This window comes from Gouania willdenowi, chromosome 6 (genome assembly GCF_900634775.1).
Source record: "Gouania willdenowi chromosome 6, fGouWil2.1, whole genome shotgun sequence".
Classification (NCBI taxonomy): Eukaryota; Metazoa; Chordata; class Actinopteri; order Blenniiformes; family Gobiesocidae; genus Gouania; species Gouania willdenowi.
In genome coordinates, this window is record NC_041049.1 from 31,805,616 (window position 1) to 31,826,202 (window position 20,587).

The window sequence follows — 20,587 nt, forward strand, 5'->3', positions numbered from 1 at the left end:
TATGCACAGAGAGAGTAAAACACAGGGTAGACCCTGGCTTGTTCATAGGGAACATGGAAACTCTGCACAAAAGTACCAGAACTATCATGGCCTAAACCTTTGATTTCTTAGAGGCAGTGACATGATTGTGCCACAGGATCTATTGTATATTAATTAATTACTGAAAAACTGCATTTTGGATTTACTCGTATTTTTCTCAGATGAAAATAGCTCTGATGCAAAAATGCAGAACATATTGTAAAAACATAAAATAATAATAATAATAATAATAATAATAATAATAATAATAATAATAATAATAGTCTTGATCTTTCCATTAACTTGAAGGTGGCCATGAATGCCCTCAGTAGGCCTTATAGGGCTTTAAGCCATTGTATGCAGTTACATTAAAAACATCCTGATCATTCAGCACAGTTTTAAAATTCATGTTTAATGAACTGAGGATGAAATGTGTTATCTCTAAAATAAAACCATGAATAAAAAGCTTCTGCTTGACAAAGGGACAGGCTGCAGACAAAGGTACATACAGTAAAACCAGACTGAGCTGTTTTAATGTAATACACAGTAATGATGGAATTTTTGCTGACAACGGATACACATTTTTTACCATCTTTATCTCTGAGAAAAGACAAGGTGCCTGGGGGGGTCATCTTCTGAAGGACACATGTTTTCAGTCACTTTCTAAAATGCAGTTTTCTTTACACAAAAAAAGACATCTCTACCCGTTAGTGCTTTGAAGATACTATAACATAAATAGACAATTTATTTTCAGTGTTCAGAACAGACAGTTCCAGTGTGACTGGAAAGCTAACATACTGCACCATGCTGCAGTTGGCAGCAAAAGGTTTTTAACAGAGTTCTCCACTCGGATTTTGGCGCACCCAAACGCACCAAACATACAAAATGTTCTTCATTTCCACAGAGCTCCAGCACAAACCCTAAGCCGATCTCGTGGTGAGAGGTTGGGGTTCATGCATGCCAGAACTCACTCTTGGTGCTTTTTAGTGGAAACATTAGTAAACTGATGAAAGTTCTTCATCAGGGTTCAGCTCTACGTTCCTTTCCAGGACTTGTGTGAATCGATAAATTACAACCCTCAAAGTGCAAACCACAGTTTCCACACAGAGCCCCTTTCTTCATCTGTAGTCCCATCTTGACAGTGGATACACCAGTACATGAGCTGGTTCTCATTGTGACTGTACAGTTCAGACTGTACCAAACTGATATTTAGCCTTTGCTCTCTAAAAAGCCATTTGATAGACTCTGCTGTGCAAATGATGCCATGAAGAGCTGATAGTGTTATATCCACTTTTTAAACTTTAGAAATCTCAAACAGGTCGAAAGACACACTTTGAAAGCCCCTTCAGGTCCTCCTGATTTAGCTTGTCCTTAATGCCTCACTTACTGGCACTGAGTTTTTAGCATCATCATTTGCAGGTAAATACCTCCGTCCTCTCACTACACGTGTTGCATTTGACAAAGCAGCACCACTGGAACTTACAGTTGCACTGCCACACCTTTGTGTACTGGTGTGTGTTGTAGCCTCGACCACAGCACATGAGGTCGCAGCCGTCTGTGTGTGGAGAGGTGCGGTTGCAGAGGCGACCCTGCGTTCCAACGCTCCCTGTCGATGCGTCCTCCTCGCAGTAGTTGGGTGACCTCTCAATATAAACTAGGTCCGTCTCCATTGGCTTGCGGTAGCCTTGAGTCTGTTTTACCTTTAGGTGAGTGGGCTGCCGCAGTCGGCTTGCCCGCACAACTTCCACATGCACGGCTTCGTTGTACCTCTCCTTGAGTATGTAGCCAATCTCACGAAACTTTGGAAGTGTGGTCCAACATGTCTTTGTGGTGCAGGATCCCGAGACACCATGGCACTTACATTCCAACTTCATTCTTTCTTCTAAAACCTGTAAGAACAAAAATGCCAAATTTACAACATTAAATTTGTTAACGAACCTATTGCATGGTCCTAAAACACACAACTTCTGTAAAACAACCAAGATTCAGTTACGGTGAATTGATTTACATTTTAATTTATGGAAACAAAAAAGAAAGAACATGAAAAATAATGATGTTTACAAAAGACAGAAAACTAATTCTAATTTTCCTGCCAAGAGGTACTTTGGTAATAGTCTATCAGTCTAAGTTACAATCCCTGTTTTAACATTGTCTTACAGCATGACAGTGCTATGTAAAAATAACTTGTCAACTTTAAAATACACAAATCATCACATGCCACTACTTAAAGTGTGTATTTCATTATGAATGTGAAACTCCAATAAACTCACAGGAAACAGCTGATCAGCTGTCATACTTATTCAGTTTCAGCATTTATGTACTCAGAGATGGAGAGAGAGTTGTTTGTAATGTGCTAAACGAACCAATCATTTAAAAAGATTTAGAGCCCTATTTCGGTTGTTTTTTGTGTGTGCAATGCCTAGGAATGGCTACTGAAGTACTTTTATAGTACTGACCAAATTCCTCTGGTACTACCAGGTACAGATTCAAGTTAACCTAAACACATCCTTGTGACTGTAAGGGAAGGGAAGTGTAGGATAAAATTCAATTGTCAGCTTTTTCGGGCAAGAGCCGTACCCATTCCACATTCACACTGACTTTATTCCTGTGGAGGAAACTCGCTCTGAAAGAGTGAAAGAGGCTGAACGGTGTCAGCTTTAATCAGGTGCTTCCTCAGATTAGACGTATTCCTGCTGCTGGTGTTGCACTTCACATCACAAACACTGCAGTGAGCATAATACACATTGCATTGCGAAAAGCGGAGGCATACTTTCGAGTGCTTTTATCAGCCATTGTACTTTCATTTTTTTAATTTTTTTTTCCCTTGACTGCACATGCTGTCAAAGGTCAACACTACAAGAAGTGCAATCATTATGAGACAGCAATGCATGTTTTGTTATTGCAATGAAATAAATTAATTTATTTTATTGCTTAATTGTGACCATCACCAGCCCTCCCTAAGGAAGGGTAAGAAATATTTTATTATAGGGAGGATATAAAAAGGGAGAGCAGTGTTACACCTAAGGGGAGGGGGAGGGGAAAGGGAGCAGGGAGTAGAGACTCAAGGTAGGAAATAAAAAGGGTGGGGAAGAATAGATTGTTTTACAGTGAGGGTGAGATGTGAAGTTGTAGAATATATTGTGCTTATTATGTTGTGTAATCAAGCCAGTCTGGTGACAAGTGTGAAGCTTAGCTATAATGGTGGTGGCTGTGGACAGAAGGAAGGAGTGAGTGGTAGTACCTAAAGCTGGTATTTGGGATCAACGTGTCTAAAGTGAAGCCCAGTGCGAGTTTTATCCCACATGCCAATGCATCGTAGATCAGTGTATGTGCAAAAACCGCTACTGCAAACCCAGGAGCCACCCCGGGCCCGCAGATGCAGCTGGGCCAGCAGAGAGAGTGGGGGCCAAGGAGCCCCAGGCCACCCCCCACAGAAAAATACACCGAACAACAACAAACATATGAAAAAGACTCAAAATACACTGAACTAAAAATACACAAAATAACAATAGAAATGCACAAAACTACACCAAAAAAAAATACAAAATTACACAAAATGACTCCAGAATCACACTACAATGGCAACAAGAAACAATAATTATACAAAAATACACATAATGACTCCAAAAAACATACATTACAGAAAAATACACCAAACAAAAAAATATATAAAAATGAGTAAAAAACAAACACATTTATCTTGCGCATGTCCCATAAAATGAAACCACGGAAATCGCACACGCTATTTTACTTTGCACCCGCAAATATACCCCTTTATAATGCTACAGAGTACGGAGTATGTACATCCAACCTTCAAACATATTCTCATTTGGCCATAATTGACAACTTTACTTATGCTGCCACATGAATGCATACTGTACTAGTAAATTAAAATGTGAAAAGCACCCATCCCCAGCAGTGCCTCAAACAAATTAGTTTCATGCAAATACTATTATAGTATAAAATATCACTTTGCAGCATCTGTCTTCAAAGAAAAACTATTTAGCCTTGTAATTTAAAAAACAGTCATTCATAGATGTCAAAATAGTTGTTAGGTTATATTTTTTGGTTTAAAATCTCTAAATTGAATAGCTCTAAAAATATTAATACCCTGCTTTACTTTCAATACCCCAGAAAATTAAATCATCTTAAAGGAATCCTACATTGTTTTTACAAATGTGGCCTAAAACCTTTGAAATGTCATTAGAAGATTTATGCCTAAGAAAACACATTATTTTGCACCATATTCGTTTTATTAACTTTTAAAACTGGGACTACTTTACCCTGTGTGCCGCCATGTTGAAATGATGTCATTGATGACGTGATTAGCCCCTTTTAGTTCACTGAGTTCTATAGGAGGTGAAGCATTCAGGATAATTTAACAGCTTTTTCAGTCAAAATGACATCTTGCGATGCTTTGGGTTGCTCTAAAAATCAGTAAAAGTTGAAAAAATTTGATGTGAACCTCTTTTGTTTACTGAGAAATGATAAATTAAAACCGTGACAAGAAAAAATCTGTGTACACAGGGGAGAGAGTTCCCACTCTGCTGTTTCGTAGACGCCATTAAAGAGTGTTGAGCCAATGGCCGATATCTAAAGACGATTTTGGAAGTCGATATTTGAGGCTAATATACTTTTTTTTAAAGCACATTGATTATAAAAGATAATTGAAACACTCATATAATATAAATGCGGGGTCCTTCCGTCAGTCAAGCGGTGGCTGCACCTGCCCACAAGGGTGCCTGATCAAATATCCTTATCCTATTAAGGATATAATAGGATAAGGATATTTGATCAGGCACTATTATATTATATCCTTATCCTATTATATTGGCTTTTTATTTGTAAGCCTATTGGCTTCTCTCTCTCCCATGTACATTATGATATTATTATTATTTTGTTTTTTTGTATATTTATACATCCAATTACGGTAGATGTTTTTGTGTCCTTTCTTTTTTCCTTTAATGGCTACTCTAAAGTGCTAAACATTTTTTTTTTTTTAAATACGGCCAATGGCCGATCTTGAAAAAAGTCCATATAGTCCATATATCAGTCGACCTCTAGAAAAAGCTGCTAAATGCGGACTAAAAGCGGCTAATCACGTCACAATCATTTCAACATAGCGGCGCACAGGGCAAAGTAGTCCCTGTTTTAAAAGTTAATAAAACGAATATGGTGCAAAATAATGCGTTTTGTTAGGCATACATCTTCTAATAAAGACATTTCAAAGTTTTTAGGCCACATTTGTAAAAACTGTGGAGGATCCCTTTAATGAATAGCGTTTTTTTTAAATGCACCATCAAAACACTGAAAGCAAGTTGGCATTTTGTATTTTCAAAAAACAGTTTGAAGTTGCAATGATTTCTTAAAGGACTTCTTGCCAAAGGCACTTCATCTGACAATCAAACGTTACCGGTCTGGCTTTGTGCTGATTTCTCAGAGGGAGATGAATCCAAGCAAATCTTAATTTTCAGATGCCGATGATACATAAATTCATGGCCCAAGGCAGTGTAAGTTGTACTTACTGGTAATATCTTGTTCTGTAATTTAGTCCACCCTCTCTAATAAGTACTGTACATCAGCAATGGAGTAAAATAAACATGGATCTCATATAGCAATCAATCATCACATAAACCTAAAAATACTCTTTACTTATCAAAGTCTGAATAGTCAAATCTTAAGATCTGTGAGAACTTAAAATGAAAATATCATCACTGTCTGTGTTACAAATTTTAAAGGCAAACAAAGTTGAGAAGGAGCAGAAACGGTTAGCTGACATTTAATAGTCTCAGTATAATTCCTTCATTCTAACTAGGAATTTATGATACACTCAATGAGGACAGCTGTCTAGATAATATTGGTTTTCACTGATTTCTCACACATGTTGTACCTTTTATAAAGTGCTTGTGAAACATACCCAGTATCCTGATACATTTTCCAGCCATCAAACATCTGATTAAAAAAACAGTAGGTTTCTGACAGCATGAATTCCAGGGTCAGCTTGCCTCGGAAGTTGATCCAGAACAAGGATTTCCAAGCATGCACAGCACAAAAACCACAAAGAATGCCAGGCATAGCAATTCTGACAGATGCATGGAAACATTTACTTAAACTGTGTCCATTTAAGCCTAAGATCTGTGGCTGATTACTACAATATGAACATATCTGTATCTGAAGGGAGCACATGAACCTTTCCTTAAAGCAAGGTTTAATGTTTATGATGGGTTTTGGTATGAGTGTTTTTTTGAGGGTCTCAGTTGAACTTTTTTGTTTAAATAGCCATGGGTCCTTCTCTGTTTATTTTGCATGCTCTCCTTAAGCATGCATGGAGGTTCTATACCTCTTTTGATGTCAATTAGGTTCAGTGTAGTCTTGTCAGAGAGGATGTGTCTGTGATGGACTGTTGACCTGTCCATGAAGTGTGTCTTCACATGCTTTCATTTAACGAGGTTAAACTCCAGGTAGGACAGGGCAATATGGACCAAAAATATTATCTTCATTTTTTTTTTTTTTCAAAATGGTTATACAGCATATGTGTCAGAATCTGTTTTGTTTTGGTTGTGTTTAGCCTCTTGCTTCATGTTTTGTTAACTCTGATCTCCCTGTGCTTTTAGGTATTCCTCTTCATGTCTCCACCTCCGAGTGCGGTTCAAAATGCACTACTCATACTAAGTCTGACATCAAAATCAGTATGTAGACAGTACAAAAAGTTTGAGTGCGCGAGAAATACCTGGATGTATACTATATCGGGACAATTTTGAAATATGCACGGTGGGCACACTACTCATACTCAACTGCCCCATGATGCATTGCAAGCAAAATGTAAAATGGCCCTTGGACCAACTTAAAATCATACATATACTTTTTTAAAATCAAAAGCATCTCTTCTTGTCTTCCATTAGTTTTTAACACTTCTGTAAATAGGGCTCTAGTTTTGAAGTAAACCGGAACTTCAGTGAGTAGTACAATGGAGTATCTCTGAAAATTTCCAAAACGTCGGCATATGAAATGTGTTTCTGTGAGTTTTCTGGATCAAATGACCACATGTTGATATTCTACTGTCAATATATAAATCTTATTTTCACAATAAAGTGAAGTCTTACCATAAGGACGATTCAGGGTCAAAGTCAGTGATGCCAAATTACACACAGGTACTTTTACTCTGTCATAAGGGACAGCATGTGTGTGATTTTATTTATTGCTTAAAATATATATCTTGATATATGTGAATCTTAATATATCACCCATTCCTAACTCCAGGTAAGAAAGATATTTCATTTCTTTAAATATTGATTCCATGTATTAATTCCTGTATGTGCACTTTTTTTCTTACTACAGTACTTTTGGGATGACTGAAGTGCTGGTGGTAAAGGAGTCGTCTTCTGATCCAGAGGTTGGGACTCGATATGGTAGTTTTGTTCCATTAGTGTGTGAATGTGAACGTCAGTGTGAATGGGTTAATTAGCTGATATTGTGAAGTGAATTGTCCCTACCTTTGTAGTAATGAAAGGGTTACATAAAGTTCATATACATTTATGAAGTCTACTTTACAATATATTAATTCAATGAAAAAGATGAACATTTATATGACATTATATACTGTCTCTTTTGCTAACGGTAAAAGCAGAGGCTCGGCATATACAGTATTTGTGTACCTAGGTGCTTTCTGCGATAACATCTTATCATTTAATTCTTATATGAAGCAAATCTTCCACATTTGTAATATTTCTAAAAAATCAGGAAACTGAAAAACTAATCTATGCAATTGTTACATCTAGACTACATTATTTTAACTCATTATTGCCAGGATCTGCCAGTAACTCCTTAAATCCAGAATGATTCAGCTAGAGAACTTGGTACAAGCAGGAAAAAAAGACTTCTCCAGCATTGATTTCTCATGGTGGGACGATATATTGTGCGACAAGATTATTGCGAGATTAAAACATTGGAAGTCGTATTTTCAAGTAGTACTGCAAGGGGGAAGAAGGGTTGTTAGATTTAAAAAACTGCACGATTTATTACAAATCAGATTGATATGGTTTGTTTTATTGTTTTCTCTTTCATATTCTCTACTATAGCGTTTCTCAGATGGGGTACTTGTACTCGATGGCATCACAGGGCGTACTTGAGAGAGAGAAAGTGGAAAATTAACAAATAAATGTTTATTTTTAGTTAAAAATGATAATCATACTAATAATGATATAAATTATCTTGATTAGAACATGAACTGAGAAGCCAGATTTGAATGGGAACACCCACATTTCAGGGCTGCTCCACCCACAGTGCGTAACTAGAAGTAGAAGAAGAAGAAGGTAGAATAGCGCGCAGCCAAAAATAGCGCCGCTGCGTGGCTTTTTGGACTTATGCACATGGGAGAATAGAACCCTAAATGAATTCTCCACCATGAGCCTTTCTCACTGTCTAACTCATCTCCTCTCCACTTACTGCTTTAGATGAATCCCTGCATATTTTCAGTATCTGGCTGATCAAAATACTATAAAAAGGGCCCCAAACTGACATATACATTTTGATGTTGTAACGTGTTTTTCTCTCTGGTGTCCTAGCATTGGAGCTGATGGTTCCTGGTCTGTGATCCTCATATATTATTTTTCTCTCTATTTTGTTCTTTTCTCCTCTTATGAGTCTTAGAAATGGCTGGCACATCTGAGCCTGTTTCTGTTCTAGGTTTTCCATTCAATGCAAGTTTTTCCTCTTCTCATCACTGATGCTTGCTCATGTGAGTAATGTTTTGAATTTAGTATTGAGTCCCTTGAGATGAACTGTTTTCTTACCTTCCGGCCTGCTTCATTGTTGTGTAGGTTCATTAGGCGTCTGGGAGTCTTTCTAATCTCACGGGCATCTACAAAGCGGCGAGAGAACTCTATCCCGTACTTAATGTCTGCTGAGCAGCCGCCCCACTTCCAGCCTTCCTCCTGGTTATAGTAGCCTTGCTTCTCTCGGTCGCAGCCGCAGTGGCTCAGGTTGCCTTGGCTGCATGCTGCCGTGATGGCGTGGGCCACACCAGCCGCTGTGATGGCATAGGTGAAAGCAGCTTCCCGACTGCCTAAATGAAAGAAATATAGGATGAAATGACATTTCAGCTGAACCTATCAGAAACCATTTTTAAATTGTGTAGAGGATGTTAGAGTTTATGTAAAACAACATCAACAAAAGGTAAGAAGCAGTGTTTCAGTTATCTTTAACTATCCTGTGAAACAATCGCCCTCCTGCTTCTAGAACCTGCTCTCATTTTTGACCACAACGTTGTTGGACCCAGACTAAAAGTATGCGGTGAGGAAATTCCAGTGTTGGGAGAGCAGGTCCAGGTGCTGTCCAAAGTGCTGAAATACTCAGCACCTTGTGCTGAGTATTTCAGGCATCACTGTGTGGTGCCTTAAAAATAAAATCCCAGCAGTAGCGCTGAAAGTGATGAGATTAACACCTACATGTGAATAGAGCAGGTTATACCTCTGTTATGTCTTGAGCTTGGATAAATTAACTGGGTCTAATCCTTCAGGGATTAATAAAGTAATTCAAATCAGTTTTACAGTTTGCATAGGTCTTGGAACAATGTACTGAATTATTGATGGTTAAATGATGAATAAATAATAATAATGACTAAATGTATTCAAAATAAAGCTTGATAAATAAAGGTATTATTTGATTAGCAGTTATACTGTATATCCCATGATGCTTCAACACATATGTGGATAGTGACTGTGATTAATTGATTGTGAATTGATATCTGCCAGAAGGGTGTCTTGCTTTCAAGGACAGTGCATCATTACTTTTTAGTGATTCTACCCAGTGCCAATGCCCACAGCACTCCTTTATGACAACTGGTTTGGAGTTTCATAGAAAACTGCTTGGAATTTAATTTCTGTATCTTCCTAATCCAAAAACAAAAGGTGAATTGCACACTTCCAGAAACAATGTAATAGTCATTGTTCCAAAAAAAAAAGCACATCACTAGTCAGTCAGTCAGTTTGATATTTTGTTCACTACACTACAGTGTTAAATTATGATCACATATGCAGATGTGGTAAGTGTCTCTGTTGCTTAGTATCCTGGTTAGAATGTGAGGGATCCTAAAAGCTTTCCTCAGTCCTGAGCACTCTGCATTGGCTGCCTGTTTATTTTAGGAATTATTTTAAACTTATTTTATTAATCATTGCATGGTCTTGCACTAAAATGTCAGGCAGACCTTCACCCCTATGTCCCTGCTTGGGCTCTGATCAGCTTCTTCTAAGGGTCCCAGACACTTGAAGAAAGCTCAGACGCGACTGAGCTTTGGCAGTTGGGGGTCCGAAGCTGTGGAACGCACTGCCACTTCACATTAAGGAGGCTTCATCTCTGACTGTTTTTAAGTCTCTGTTAAAAACACACCTTTTCTCTTTGATGTACGGTATTCAAAGCACTGACTTCATGTACAGTGTTTTTAGTTAATTACTCATTGTGTGTATTTTATTGTTTCATATTGGTTTTTTTTACAGTGCTTTATGTTTACATATTTGTCATGTGATGTCACCATGTACAGCACTTTGTCCCCCCAAATAAAGTTGGAATGATTTGGCCTCACCCCAAAGGCCTCCCTCCCTTCTCCTTTCCTTATATCACCTTTGTTTACACCCGCTTCTGCTTCAAGATTTTCCTAATAATGAGCTACAATACACTAGTAATCAACAGTTAGCTTCACCTCCTGCTCATGACATCATAAAATTGTTTAAGAATGAAAAAAAAACAAAAAAACAACTACATTATTTTAGACAAAAATATGATCTGTTTTTTTTAATACTCAAATGAGACTTAATTCTAATATGTGTAGGAAACAAACTAGAACAAAAATGTTAAGTGAATTACTGTCATCATTGTCTTGAGATAAAAAACAAAAAAACAATCATAGTAAGAATAAAGTAAAAACACTTTCATGCATCAGTGAAAATGTCGTAGAGTGACGAGGGTGGAGATGAAAACAAACTTTCAAGCAGCAATTTCAACCTTTTCCTTTTCTTTTTGGAGTAATTTGTGTTTGTTTTATTATTGTATGAGGCATACATTTGAGACTACACTTTTGTCTGTGGTATCAGAATATGGATCACACCTCAGTAAAACAGGTAGTTTTGCCTATAATTAACACTGTAGTGAAACTAGATTAACTACAGCGACACAATAATGTGCAACTACTATCAGTGTGCTCAAACATTTCAGATATGAACAATTGGTTCAAATTAAAGTTCATTTAACAACATTAAAAAGCAGCTAAAAATCTGACACATTCACATATGGAATAATCAATTAGCATCATATAGTATATCGTAAAAGTAATCATTTCTGAAAAAAAAAGTATTCTGCGTGATGTCTGTGCCTTATAATTAATTATTTTAGGTAATAAAACCCCCGGAAGACAAAGTCTTCAAGGTTTAGAGAAAGGAGGGGTGAGCAGAGCCCACGAAGGAGCCTCCTCATTGGCTGCCGCAATATATAGTGAAGCGCGTGCATGGTGCAAACTTGTTTTCAGTCTTGGACTAACTTTGGACGCGCAAGTGGCTGTTTTCCTTCTAGAAGGGTAATCTAATATCCCATTTTTATTTATTTTGTGTGCATCTTTTTGCGGGGCGACATGTTTTAATGGAAATGGACGTTCAGCTCTCGTGTGCGATTTCATGCACTTCCAGAGAGATGAAGAGACTGAGAGGGATTATCAGAGTGTGGTTACAGTTTGAATTCAGCCATGTCCCTCTGTCAAGGTTCAAGATTCAAGTAGTGCAGCTTTAACTGATTAAATATCCGAGACAGTTCTATGAAATATCAGCACTAGTGTGATTCAGTCATAAGCACGAGGCCGAAAACAGTTCTAAACTGCATTTTATTAGCTAACAGTAATAAACGACAAGAGATAATGATTTCTTTGTATATTTAATCATTTGGCTTCGCCAACAAAAAATAATTCCACAAATGGAGAGCTCAAGCGCTACGTTCACACTGCAGGCAAATGTGACCCAATTCTGATCTTTTTGCCAATTTGTGACCTGTATCCAATCCAATTCCAACTTTTTTTAAATCCGACCCAGGTAACTTTCATATGTGGTCCTAAATCCGATACCTATCCAATTTTTTTTGCAGTCTGGATGGCTGAGGCGTCATTGCATCCAAACAGTCCGTTGTACAGATGTAGCAGCCATCACACTAAAAACGGCTTAAGCAATAAACCTGGCTCTCTTCTTTTTCACTCTCCTTAAAGTTATGTAGTGCTGACTTCTGTTGGAAAGAAAATTTGTCATCGCGACCCACAGACCTACACTGTCACTGGACGCCTCCATATTTACTTCCTGTACGTGCCTCTTCTGCGCATCAGAGTCGCATTCCGTTCATATTCCAAACTGATTAAAGATACATTTAATAAGTAATATGAATTATTACACAGAAAAATAAGATTTTTCAAAAACATCCTTATTGTGCATTAGGACCGGAGTGATAGGATCCGTAAAAAGTCCTGGTGCTGTTGATAGTCTATATCAGATCTCTTGGAATGTCGGTTGTCCAATCAAATCACTTGGTTGCAACTAACTGTTGTATAATATTCTATATTGTGTACTGTAACATTTAACATTTTAACATTAACATCAAAGCAGAAAACACCAACGTCCCAGAGATCTCCAGGAGGAACCACCAGGATAAACACACAAGCTGCCAGTGGAACATTGGAATGACCAGAAAAACCTCATTCAACTTGGAAATATCCTGAAGAGAAGAATAAATATTAAAGCAGAGGTGTAAATGAGTTCCGTGGCAAGTGTTTGCCAGGTAAGCCAATTAAGACAAGAAATGCAACCCTGCTTTCTCACAGCAGTTATCAGACCTCCTTTGATAAAACATCTCCAGGTGCTTATCTGCTTTCGGACATGCAAACAGAAACATACTTGAATCAAACTGCCATGGCCTTATAATACTACTTGACCAGGCAGCATGACAGAAATGAAACTCTGGATGTGGAGGCTTGCTGCGATCTGTGTTTAGAGATGGATGCAGGAAAGAATTTACAGCCGACAAACACTACACAGGCAGTTAGCTGATGTAGTAACACTGGAGCTGACCTCAACAGGCAGACCTTGTTTTTTCTACAAGCCACAGTCCGGCCATGCTGCTGACAGGAGAGGAAAGGAAACTGGGATACCACAGGGAGTCGGACAGGGGACTGGCTGAGGAAGCCACTGCTACTTCCAAAAATGGACCAAATGAGTGCTATAAATAAAGGGTGAAATAGATTTGAAAAAGTAATCTCATTATCCCGTTTAGGAACACTGAGTGCTGGAGTCCCAGCTGAGTCAGAGCGAGTGGCAGGCATACCGTAAACACATAATCGATCCATCATAGGATACACACACACACACACACACACACACCCACACACTTATTAGTTTAGTTTTAACACTACTGTTATCAACATGAGTCTTGTCTCTGACATCTAATGTTTGTAAAGTTCTGAAAAAGTGTGAAGTCCTTAGACACAACATGTGTCAGATACAGAGTGTATAGTAGAAAACTTCCAGTGTGGAAAAAACGGTTCAGGCTGGAAAACAGGGGGTTCTTGCAAAACAACAAGGGAAAGCACACAAGCATGTGCAGCACAGTGCGCTTGTCCAGCACTACAGCTGACTGGTCACTGCACACAAGCTCAACCTGGATGTGATGCAGCAATGAAGGGAAAGTCCCCTCATGGCGTGCAGGAGGTTTGAGGTTCCTATCAGAAACAGCAGCTGCATGTCACAGCAGCGGACAAAGGGAAAGGTGTCACCTGCTGGTGGCCAAGAGAACTTACGCTTGTGCTAGGAACATGCTGCACACAGGACTGGGAAGCCGCTCCTGTTTGTCAAAGACATACAGCGAAAGAAATCTTTCAAAGCATCCACATCAAAGTCAATCCTGAAACCTGAAACATACACAACTTCATTTGTTGATTACACACTTTTAGGATTCACATTAGACTGGTCAACAAATTATACACTAACAACATTTATCGTGATCCCTCATAGCCAATCAGCAGGAATCAGTTCATCAGCATCACTAGAGACACACAACAAGCCTTTATAAGCTTTGCATTTCAGATGAATATATTCACATAAGTTACAGAATAAGCATCTTCAATTGCCTTTGTGAATGAGTAACTGCCTTATATATAGTACTCTTGATTGATGACATAAAACGGTTATCTATTATTTGAATTTGCTGGTCAGAGAGTTGAATCTTTTCTGCTTCTGATTCCAGGCAATTAAATGTGTAACATTAAACTTTAGTAAATATTTGAGTTCAAGCTTCCTAAATGGTGCTAAAGTTTAATTTCCTGTCTTAGACATTAAAGAGGATGTATTATAAAGCTATTCATATAAAACAAAGTTATGACACCAAAAATACTGAAAAGAGGCTCAAACCAAAGGGCCCCACGTTTGGGGGAGAAAGTTGGAGGAAAACCCCTTTGCTTTGTGTACCAATCACTGAACTCTACTACTGTTTTCCGTTCCGCTTTACGTACCGTTGCTATGAACACATGTTCCCAGCAAATTATAGTTAGAGTTGTGGTCCGTGAGGTTTGCAGCCTGAGGAATTAGCACAGCCGTGTTCCTGTACAATAAAATAATATTGTTTTACCAGAACCGGCACCACATTCACATGACAGAGCCAGGGAAGTGACGCGTGTTGGCACGGCCCATCATTGTAGGGTCCTGAGTTTGTTTCGTATAGTTAGGACGGCTTTGACATCAAAGCTAAAACAATTATGAGAGTATTTAATGGTGCCGGTGTATTAAAAGATGAGAGGTTAAGGAAGCTGCCTCCCAGGCACAGTGAACTGTGCTGGCAGAAAAGCTTTGAAAAGCATCACTTATCCTCTGTTATCTCCCCGAGGTGAAGAAAGAGCTTCTACACTCAATACCAAGACCTGCTAAAACAAGCACAAATCCCCTTTCCCACCCTCCCATTCTCATAATGAGAATCAATCAGGATCTCACCTGCTCAGAAGTAGAGGCACAAGCCTGAAAGTGCTAATCATCAAGTTTATGTGAGGACAGCCACAGATTTTCCTCAGTTTCATCTTTAAAGGGGACATACATGCTAAATCCACTTTTTTAGCCCTTAAATGCATTTTGTTGTATATTTGTGTTTAGAAGTACAGAAAAGTTCAAATTAATCTCTTCAGGTGCTCCGTAGATATCTTTATATTCTGTTTTGGTCATATTTTTCAGTCTGTTTTGATTTTTCGATTCTCTATTACGTTGAACAATAACATCACAGTATTTGCAGCGGAACTGCCAAATTAGGACATCAACTCCAGGCCCAACACTTCGAGCAATCCGCCATTTTTATTTCTTGCTTTTATTTTGTAGTCCAAGCTCAAGGATGCCGAAGTTACAAGTCAAACTGTTCGGTTGTTGGATGTAGTAACCCACACGCTTCATTACACCGTCTCCCAGCATCAGAACCTTTTCAAAGTGCCTGGTTGAGTTTTATTTTTCACAGAAATGTACCCACATCTGTGTGTAAGATCATTTTTGTGTGTGCGAAGCACTTCAAGGATGACTGCTTCTGCAACCTCCACCAGTATAAAGAAGGATTTGCCGAAAGACTTTGTCTGATTGAGGGTTCAATTCCTTCTATCTTTGGAGACGATGAACAGAGCACTTTGGTAAGCTGTAACTAACGCTAAAAAGTGTGATGATAAGACGTCCCTGTCATTGTTTTGTTAGCATTAGCAGTTGCACCGTCTTCATATGTTAGCGCTGTGTGCTCGTTTTAGATCCTTGATGATATGGCCTACGTGATTTAATTTAAGTCTAAAGTTTTCATTAGTCATTTCATTTTGTCGTTTTTGTCTCCGAAAAGACTGTATTAAAATTCATTTAGTGACGTTAGCTTGGCGCTAGCGTTAGCTCGGTGCTTGTGTTAGCTCACTTGTTAGGGTTCTGCAGGTTCATCATCTTCATTTTCATCTCGCTCCGCCGTGTCCGACTCTGGCTCGAACATGTAAGGCTGGATGGACAAGTCTTCTGATGTTGACATTTTGTAAATAACCTCTGAATAAAAAGTTTATGCACCGCTACATAGCCGTATCTCTTCTATCAAACTACAAAAATGGCCGAGCAGGGTGGAGTTGAACTGAGTGTCACCTCTGCAACCTGAAGAGGGGGCGGGGTATGAAGTGTCTCATTTACATTTAAAGAGACCGCACCAAAACGAGTTGCTCTCAGTCGCCATCAGAAAAGGGGTAGAAAAGGGGCCTGTGGAGCTATAATAATGAGGAATTCAGACCCAAGCATTGCAGTTCTGCTTTATATAGACCACAACTGTATGATTTATATGTAAAAAGGAAGGATTTGGAAGCATGATATGTCTCCTTTAATCAAACACACTATAGCATAGAAGATAGTCATCTTCACTTATAAAAAGAAACAAAATACTGTATATGCTGATTATTGTTGCCTTTCTAGTTGAGTTTTGAATAATTCAATTAAAGACAGCAATTGGTAAGGTAGATAGAGAATAACGGCTGTTGTAGCACAGTGATGATTTTATTAGAATGAGAAATTGTTCATTAATGGTGAGGGTGTTCGTGAGGGTCATTTGAATCATAAATGGTAAATGATTAAATATAAGTAATATTCATGCATGTCACATCATGCAAGAACATACAGATTGGCGCACGTGTACTCCCGGACTCCACCCGAAACTATTTATTCAATAAGAACCTTAAAAAACATGGATATAATGAAAATAAGTGGATGGATGGAAGCATAAACATGCGGACATTCACACGGACACACGGAGTTATTACACACACGAACACACACACAAAAACACACACACACGGACCTCAGTAAACAGAACAGGCTTCATCGGGGCATGAAGCACCAGAGATTCATTAATAATGCGCGGATGATTATAAAGTTAATTTTTTCACTCAGCGTCCTGTAGAGTAGAGATAGAACAGCTGTTGACTTACCCGCTGGCTTTGATTGACAAAAGTACAGACTTCTATCACCTTTCTCCGCTACTCTACTCTCTTCTGCTCCACGACTCAGGAGGTGGGATGTGGGGTGGGCCCTCCAGTGATTGGCTCTGGTGCCCACGTGACTGCGGTGGCTTTGGTGGACAATGCTCGCGACATTTATGAAATAATCTATTAACGGTATCATTGCAGTCCAAACAAATCTGACGTTGCACACCCTAGAACCAAGCAGCAGCCATGTTGAAACTCTCAGGTCAGTCTGATCCTGACACGCAGAGATATTTGAGGAACACACACATACGCACGCATGCATGCATGCATGCGCACACACACACACACACACACACACACACACACACACACACTGCTTGCTTTTATAGAGATATATATATTCAGCTGTAAGAGATAATATCTGAAAATGTATTAAAAAGATGATACATTTTATACCAAATGTAAAAAGTGTAAAATCTAAAATTCATCATTAAAAATAAATCAATTTACTACCCCTTCTTATCAGGTCATGGGGTCGACCGTGATCAGTGGTAGAGTGGGTCGGCCAATAACCTGCTCTATCCTAGTCATTGTCGTTGTGTCCTTGGGCAAGGCACTTTACCCATATTGCCTCATATAAATTATGCAGGTTGTTTCTGGTGTCAGAGGGGGTGTAGGCGCAAAATGGCAGCCACATTTGTTTCAGTATGCCCCAGGGCAGCTATGGCTACAATGTAGTTTACCACCACCTGAATGACTGATGTGAATGACTAATGTGACTGAATAATGTTTTTTTCAGGATTTATATGGCCCTTTATATAAACTCAAAAGGCATTACTATTAATAATAATAATGAAAAAAATCACATTAATGAGTAACTAAACCCCAAAGTTCTGGCTGACATGCGTCTTGGCTGGAAATAAAAAAAAAAATTCACTTTCTTCTTTACATCCTTCACCCATCTACACACAAACTAGTTGTAACCTTCCATGTATTTTTATGTTCGTTAATCAGTCTGTGCATAACCACTCTGTGTGTTTACTAAGTAGTTCACCATGCCTGGATAACAAACAGCTGTAGTTTCAGATATGTTTGCCTGGCAACATTTACGACTGAACAGCGGCTTGCCCCCAAGATGGTGTAGTCATATGGTTGGTGACGTGAATTCCATCTATACCTCTCACAATTCTCTCAATTCAAGCTACTTGCAACACATTGCACTGTTGACAGTTATTCTAGATTGGGCGGGGCCAACAGTGGTAGTTCAGGTAAGATTAAAAAAAATTCACATGATCTACTACACACCAATTTATTGTGGTTTTTTTACACATATATTCGTATTGATTTGAAAAGGTCATACACAGAGTATGTACGTGTGTCTACAAATAAAATCAAATAAATGTATGGTGTTTTTTCCAACTGCAAATTTCTAGGTATGTTTTTCCGTTCCTTCTTTATTGCAAGCCTATTATTGTCTATCGTATTGCATCATGAACTCAGTGTATCGTCCCACACCTATGAATTACATCAGAACGTTATCAAGAAACACCATCCACATTTTTTCTATATTAATAATTTGCTTTTTTGAGACAATTAATTTTATGATCAGTGATAATCAACAAATTTCCACTCTCCATCATAGTGGGTCAGCAGCGATGTGATTGTTGGCTCATAGATCTCCAGCATCAGCCCTGCATGTAGAGAATACAGTGATATGGGATTGAGCAGAACAAAGCAAACTGTGAGATTACAGCTGATCCTCTCACATCCTGTTTCCTCCTGCGTCTGGCTGCACTGGCAGACACAGATCATACCAATAACAGCAAAGCAGGCCAGGATGGGCTGACATCTCACTAACCCCGAGGACAAGCAAGCAGAAAGACAGTCAGACAGATAGGCAGATTGATAGACAGACAGACATTACTTCAAGAGAGAGATCGGGAGCAGCAACAGTTTCAACATTTCCAACAAATGAGGAAAGCTCCAAATATGAGATGCAAGGTGCAACAATGGGAGAAAAGTGAGAGGATAACCAAACGCACACACACACAGGGAGGCAATAGACCAGAAATGATGCTTAACGTACACATACACTTCAAGACAAATAGATGATCTATGTAACATAGACACCCTACGTAACATATTTTTTTTAATTTAGCAAAGGGATGTGATTCTATTTCCAAGGTCACATTTAGACCAGTTTCATTTTGGACAAGGCAAACTGGAATAATCAAAGCATATTTTTATTGGAAATAACTAATTTTTATTAAGAAAATAAACAAATTTGCTACATGGATAATGAGTTTGTTGGATGTGTTTTAAAAGGACATTTTGCACTAGTGTGAAAACCAAACCCACATCATTACTGTTTATTGCACATTTTGGTGGAGAACTTTGTTGCGTGGAGCACTCATAACAAATTAAAGGTCAACATAAGTAAGACGAAGGAGGTGGTAGTGGACTACAGGAGAAGCCAGAAACAGGCTGTCCCCATTACCATCCAGTTTGAGGAGGTGGAGATTGTGATTTCATACAGGTACCTAGGGGTCCACATTAACAATGAACTGGACTGAACTCACAACCTTGATATAAGAAGAGCCAGAGCAAGATGTTCTTCCTGAGAAGACTGAGGTCATTTGGAGTCTACAACAAGCTCCTCGAGTCTGTCCACTTGACCATGATGGCCCAGTACACTATTCGAGGCTAGTGAAGGGTCTAAGGATTGGTGAGGCCAAGAGGCTGAATAAACTTGTTAAAAAAGCAAGAGTAGTTTGACCAACCTGTGCAACGCCTGGACTGACTACAAGAAAGCCTACAACTCAAAGTCACACACAGATACTGGAATGCCAGGAACTGTGCAAGATCATCAGGACACTAAGTGCCTTCATAAAGAACTCCTCTGGAATGTGGAAGACCACCCTATAGTAAAAGCCCATACCCCAGGTCAACATCAAGTGCAGCATATATCAACTATAGATACCAATTCATCAAACACCTGCTCTTCATGGATGACATCAAGCTGTATGCCAAGAAGTAGCAAGACGGTGACAGGAAAATCTGAGGGCCATCTTGATTTAGACAGATTGCCATTCACACCCCCGACCACTTGGTGGTGAGTATATTAATTTGATATGAGGGATTTCTTCACTCAGGTCACTCAGAATGTAGGCTTATTCAAGATTAACAGCTTTAATTTTGCCCCGGTACGTTTAGGAAGCCTCCCGCTGCCCGTCTCACTGAAGCGGGAAGGAGGAGCTGCTGCTTCGGGGGTGCGGAGGGTTTACGGGGAGCGCTAAGCGAAAGTTATTCAGTTCTGTTTTAATGTCAGCAGCTTTAATGTCAGCAGCAGGAGTTGGATGATTGATTGGGTTTCAGTATCAATGTATCCACTTGTATGCTCTTGAAAATTAGGCACAAACGTGAAGCCTCACTTCCCATATACGACATCGCCATAACATTATGACCATACTGGGGCGACCGTGGCTCAGTGGTAGAGTGGGTTGTCCAATAACCGTTCAAATCCCACTCTAGCCAAGTCATTGTCGCACTTTACCCACATTACCTAGTATGAATGTGACG

General features: G+C 39.0%; 1 protein-coding gene across 2 annotated transcripts in view; it reads right to left on the minus strand.

The window, feature by feature from the left end:
- Positions 1–506: 506 nt before the first annotated feature.
- The window catches only part of wnt7bb (wingless-type MMTV integration site family, member 7Bb), a 50,592-nt gene continuing 30,511 nt past the window's right edge, over positions 507–20,587 (minus strand). For both annotated transcript variants that reach the window (XM_028450827.1, XM_028450828.1), the window contains exons 3-4: positions 8,811–9,082; positions 507–1,907 (exon numbers count right to left, since the gene is read on the minus strand). In XM_028450827.1, the coding sequence (XP_028306628.1) occupies positions 1,428–1,907; positions 8,811–9,082 (752 nt within the window). In that variant the 3' untranslated portion in view covers positions 507–1,427. The remainder of the gene's footprint in view (positions 1,908–8,810; positions 9,083–20,587) is intronic.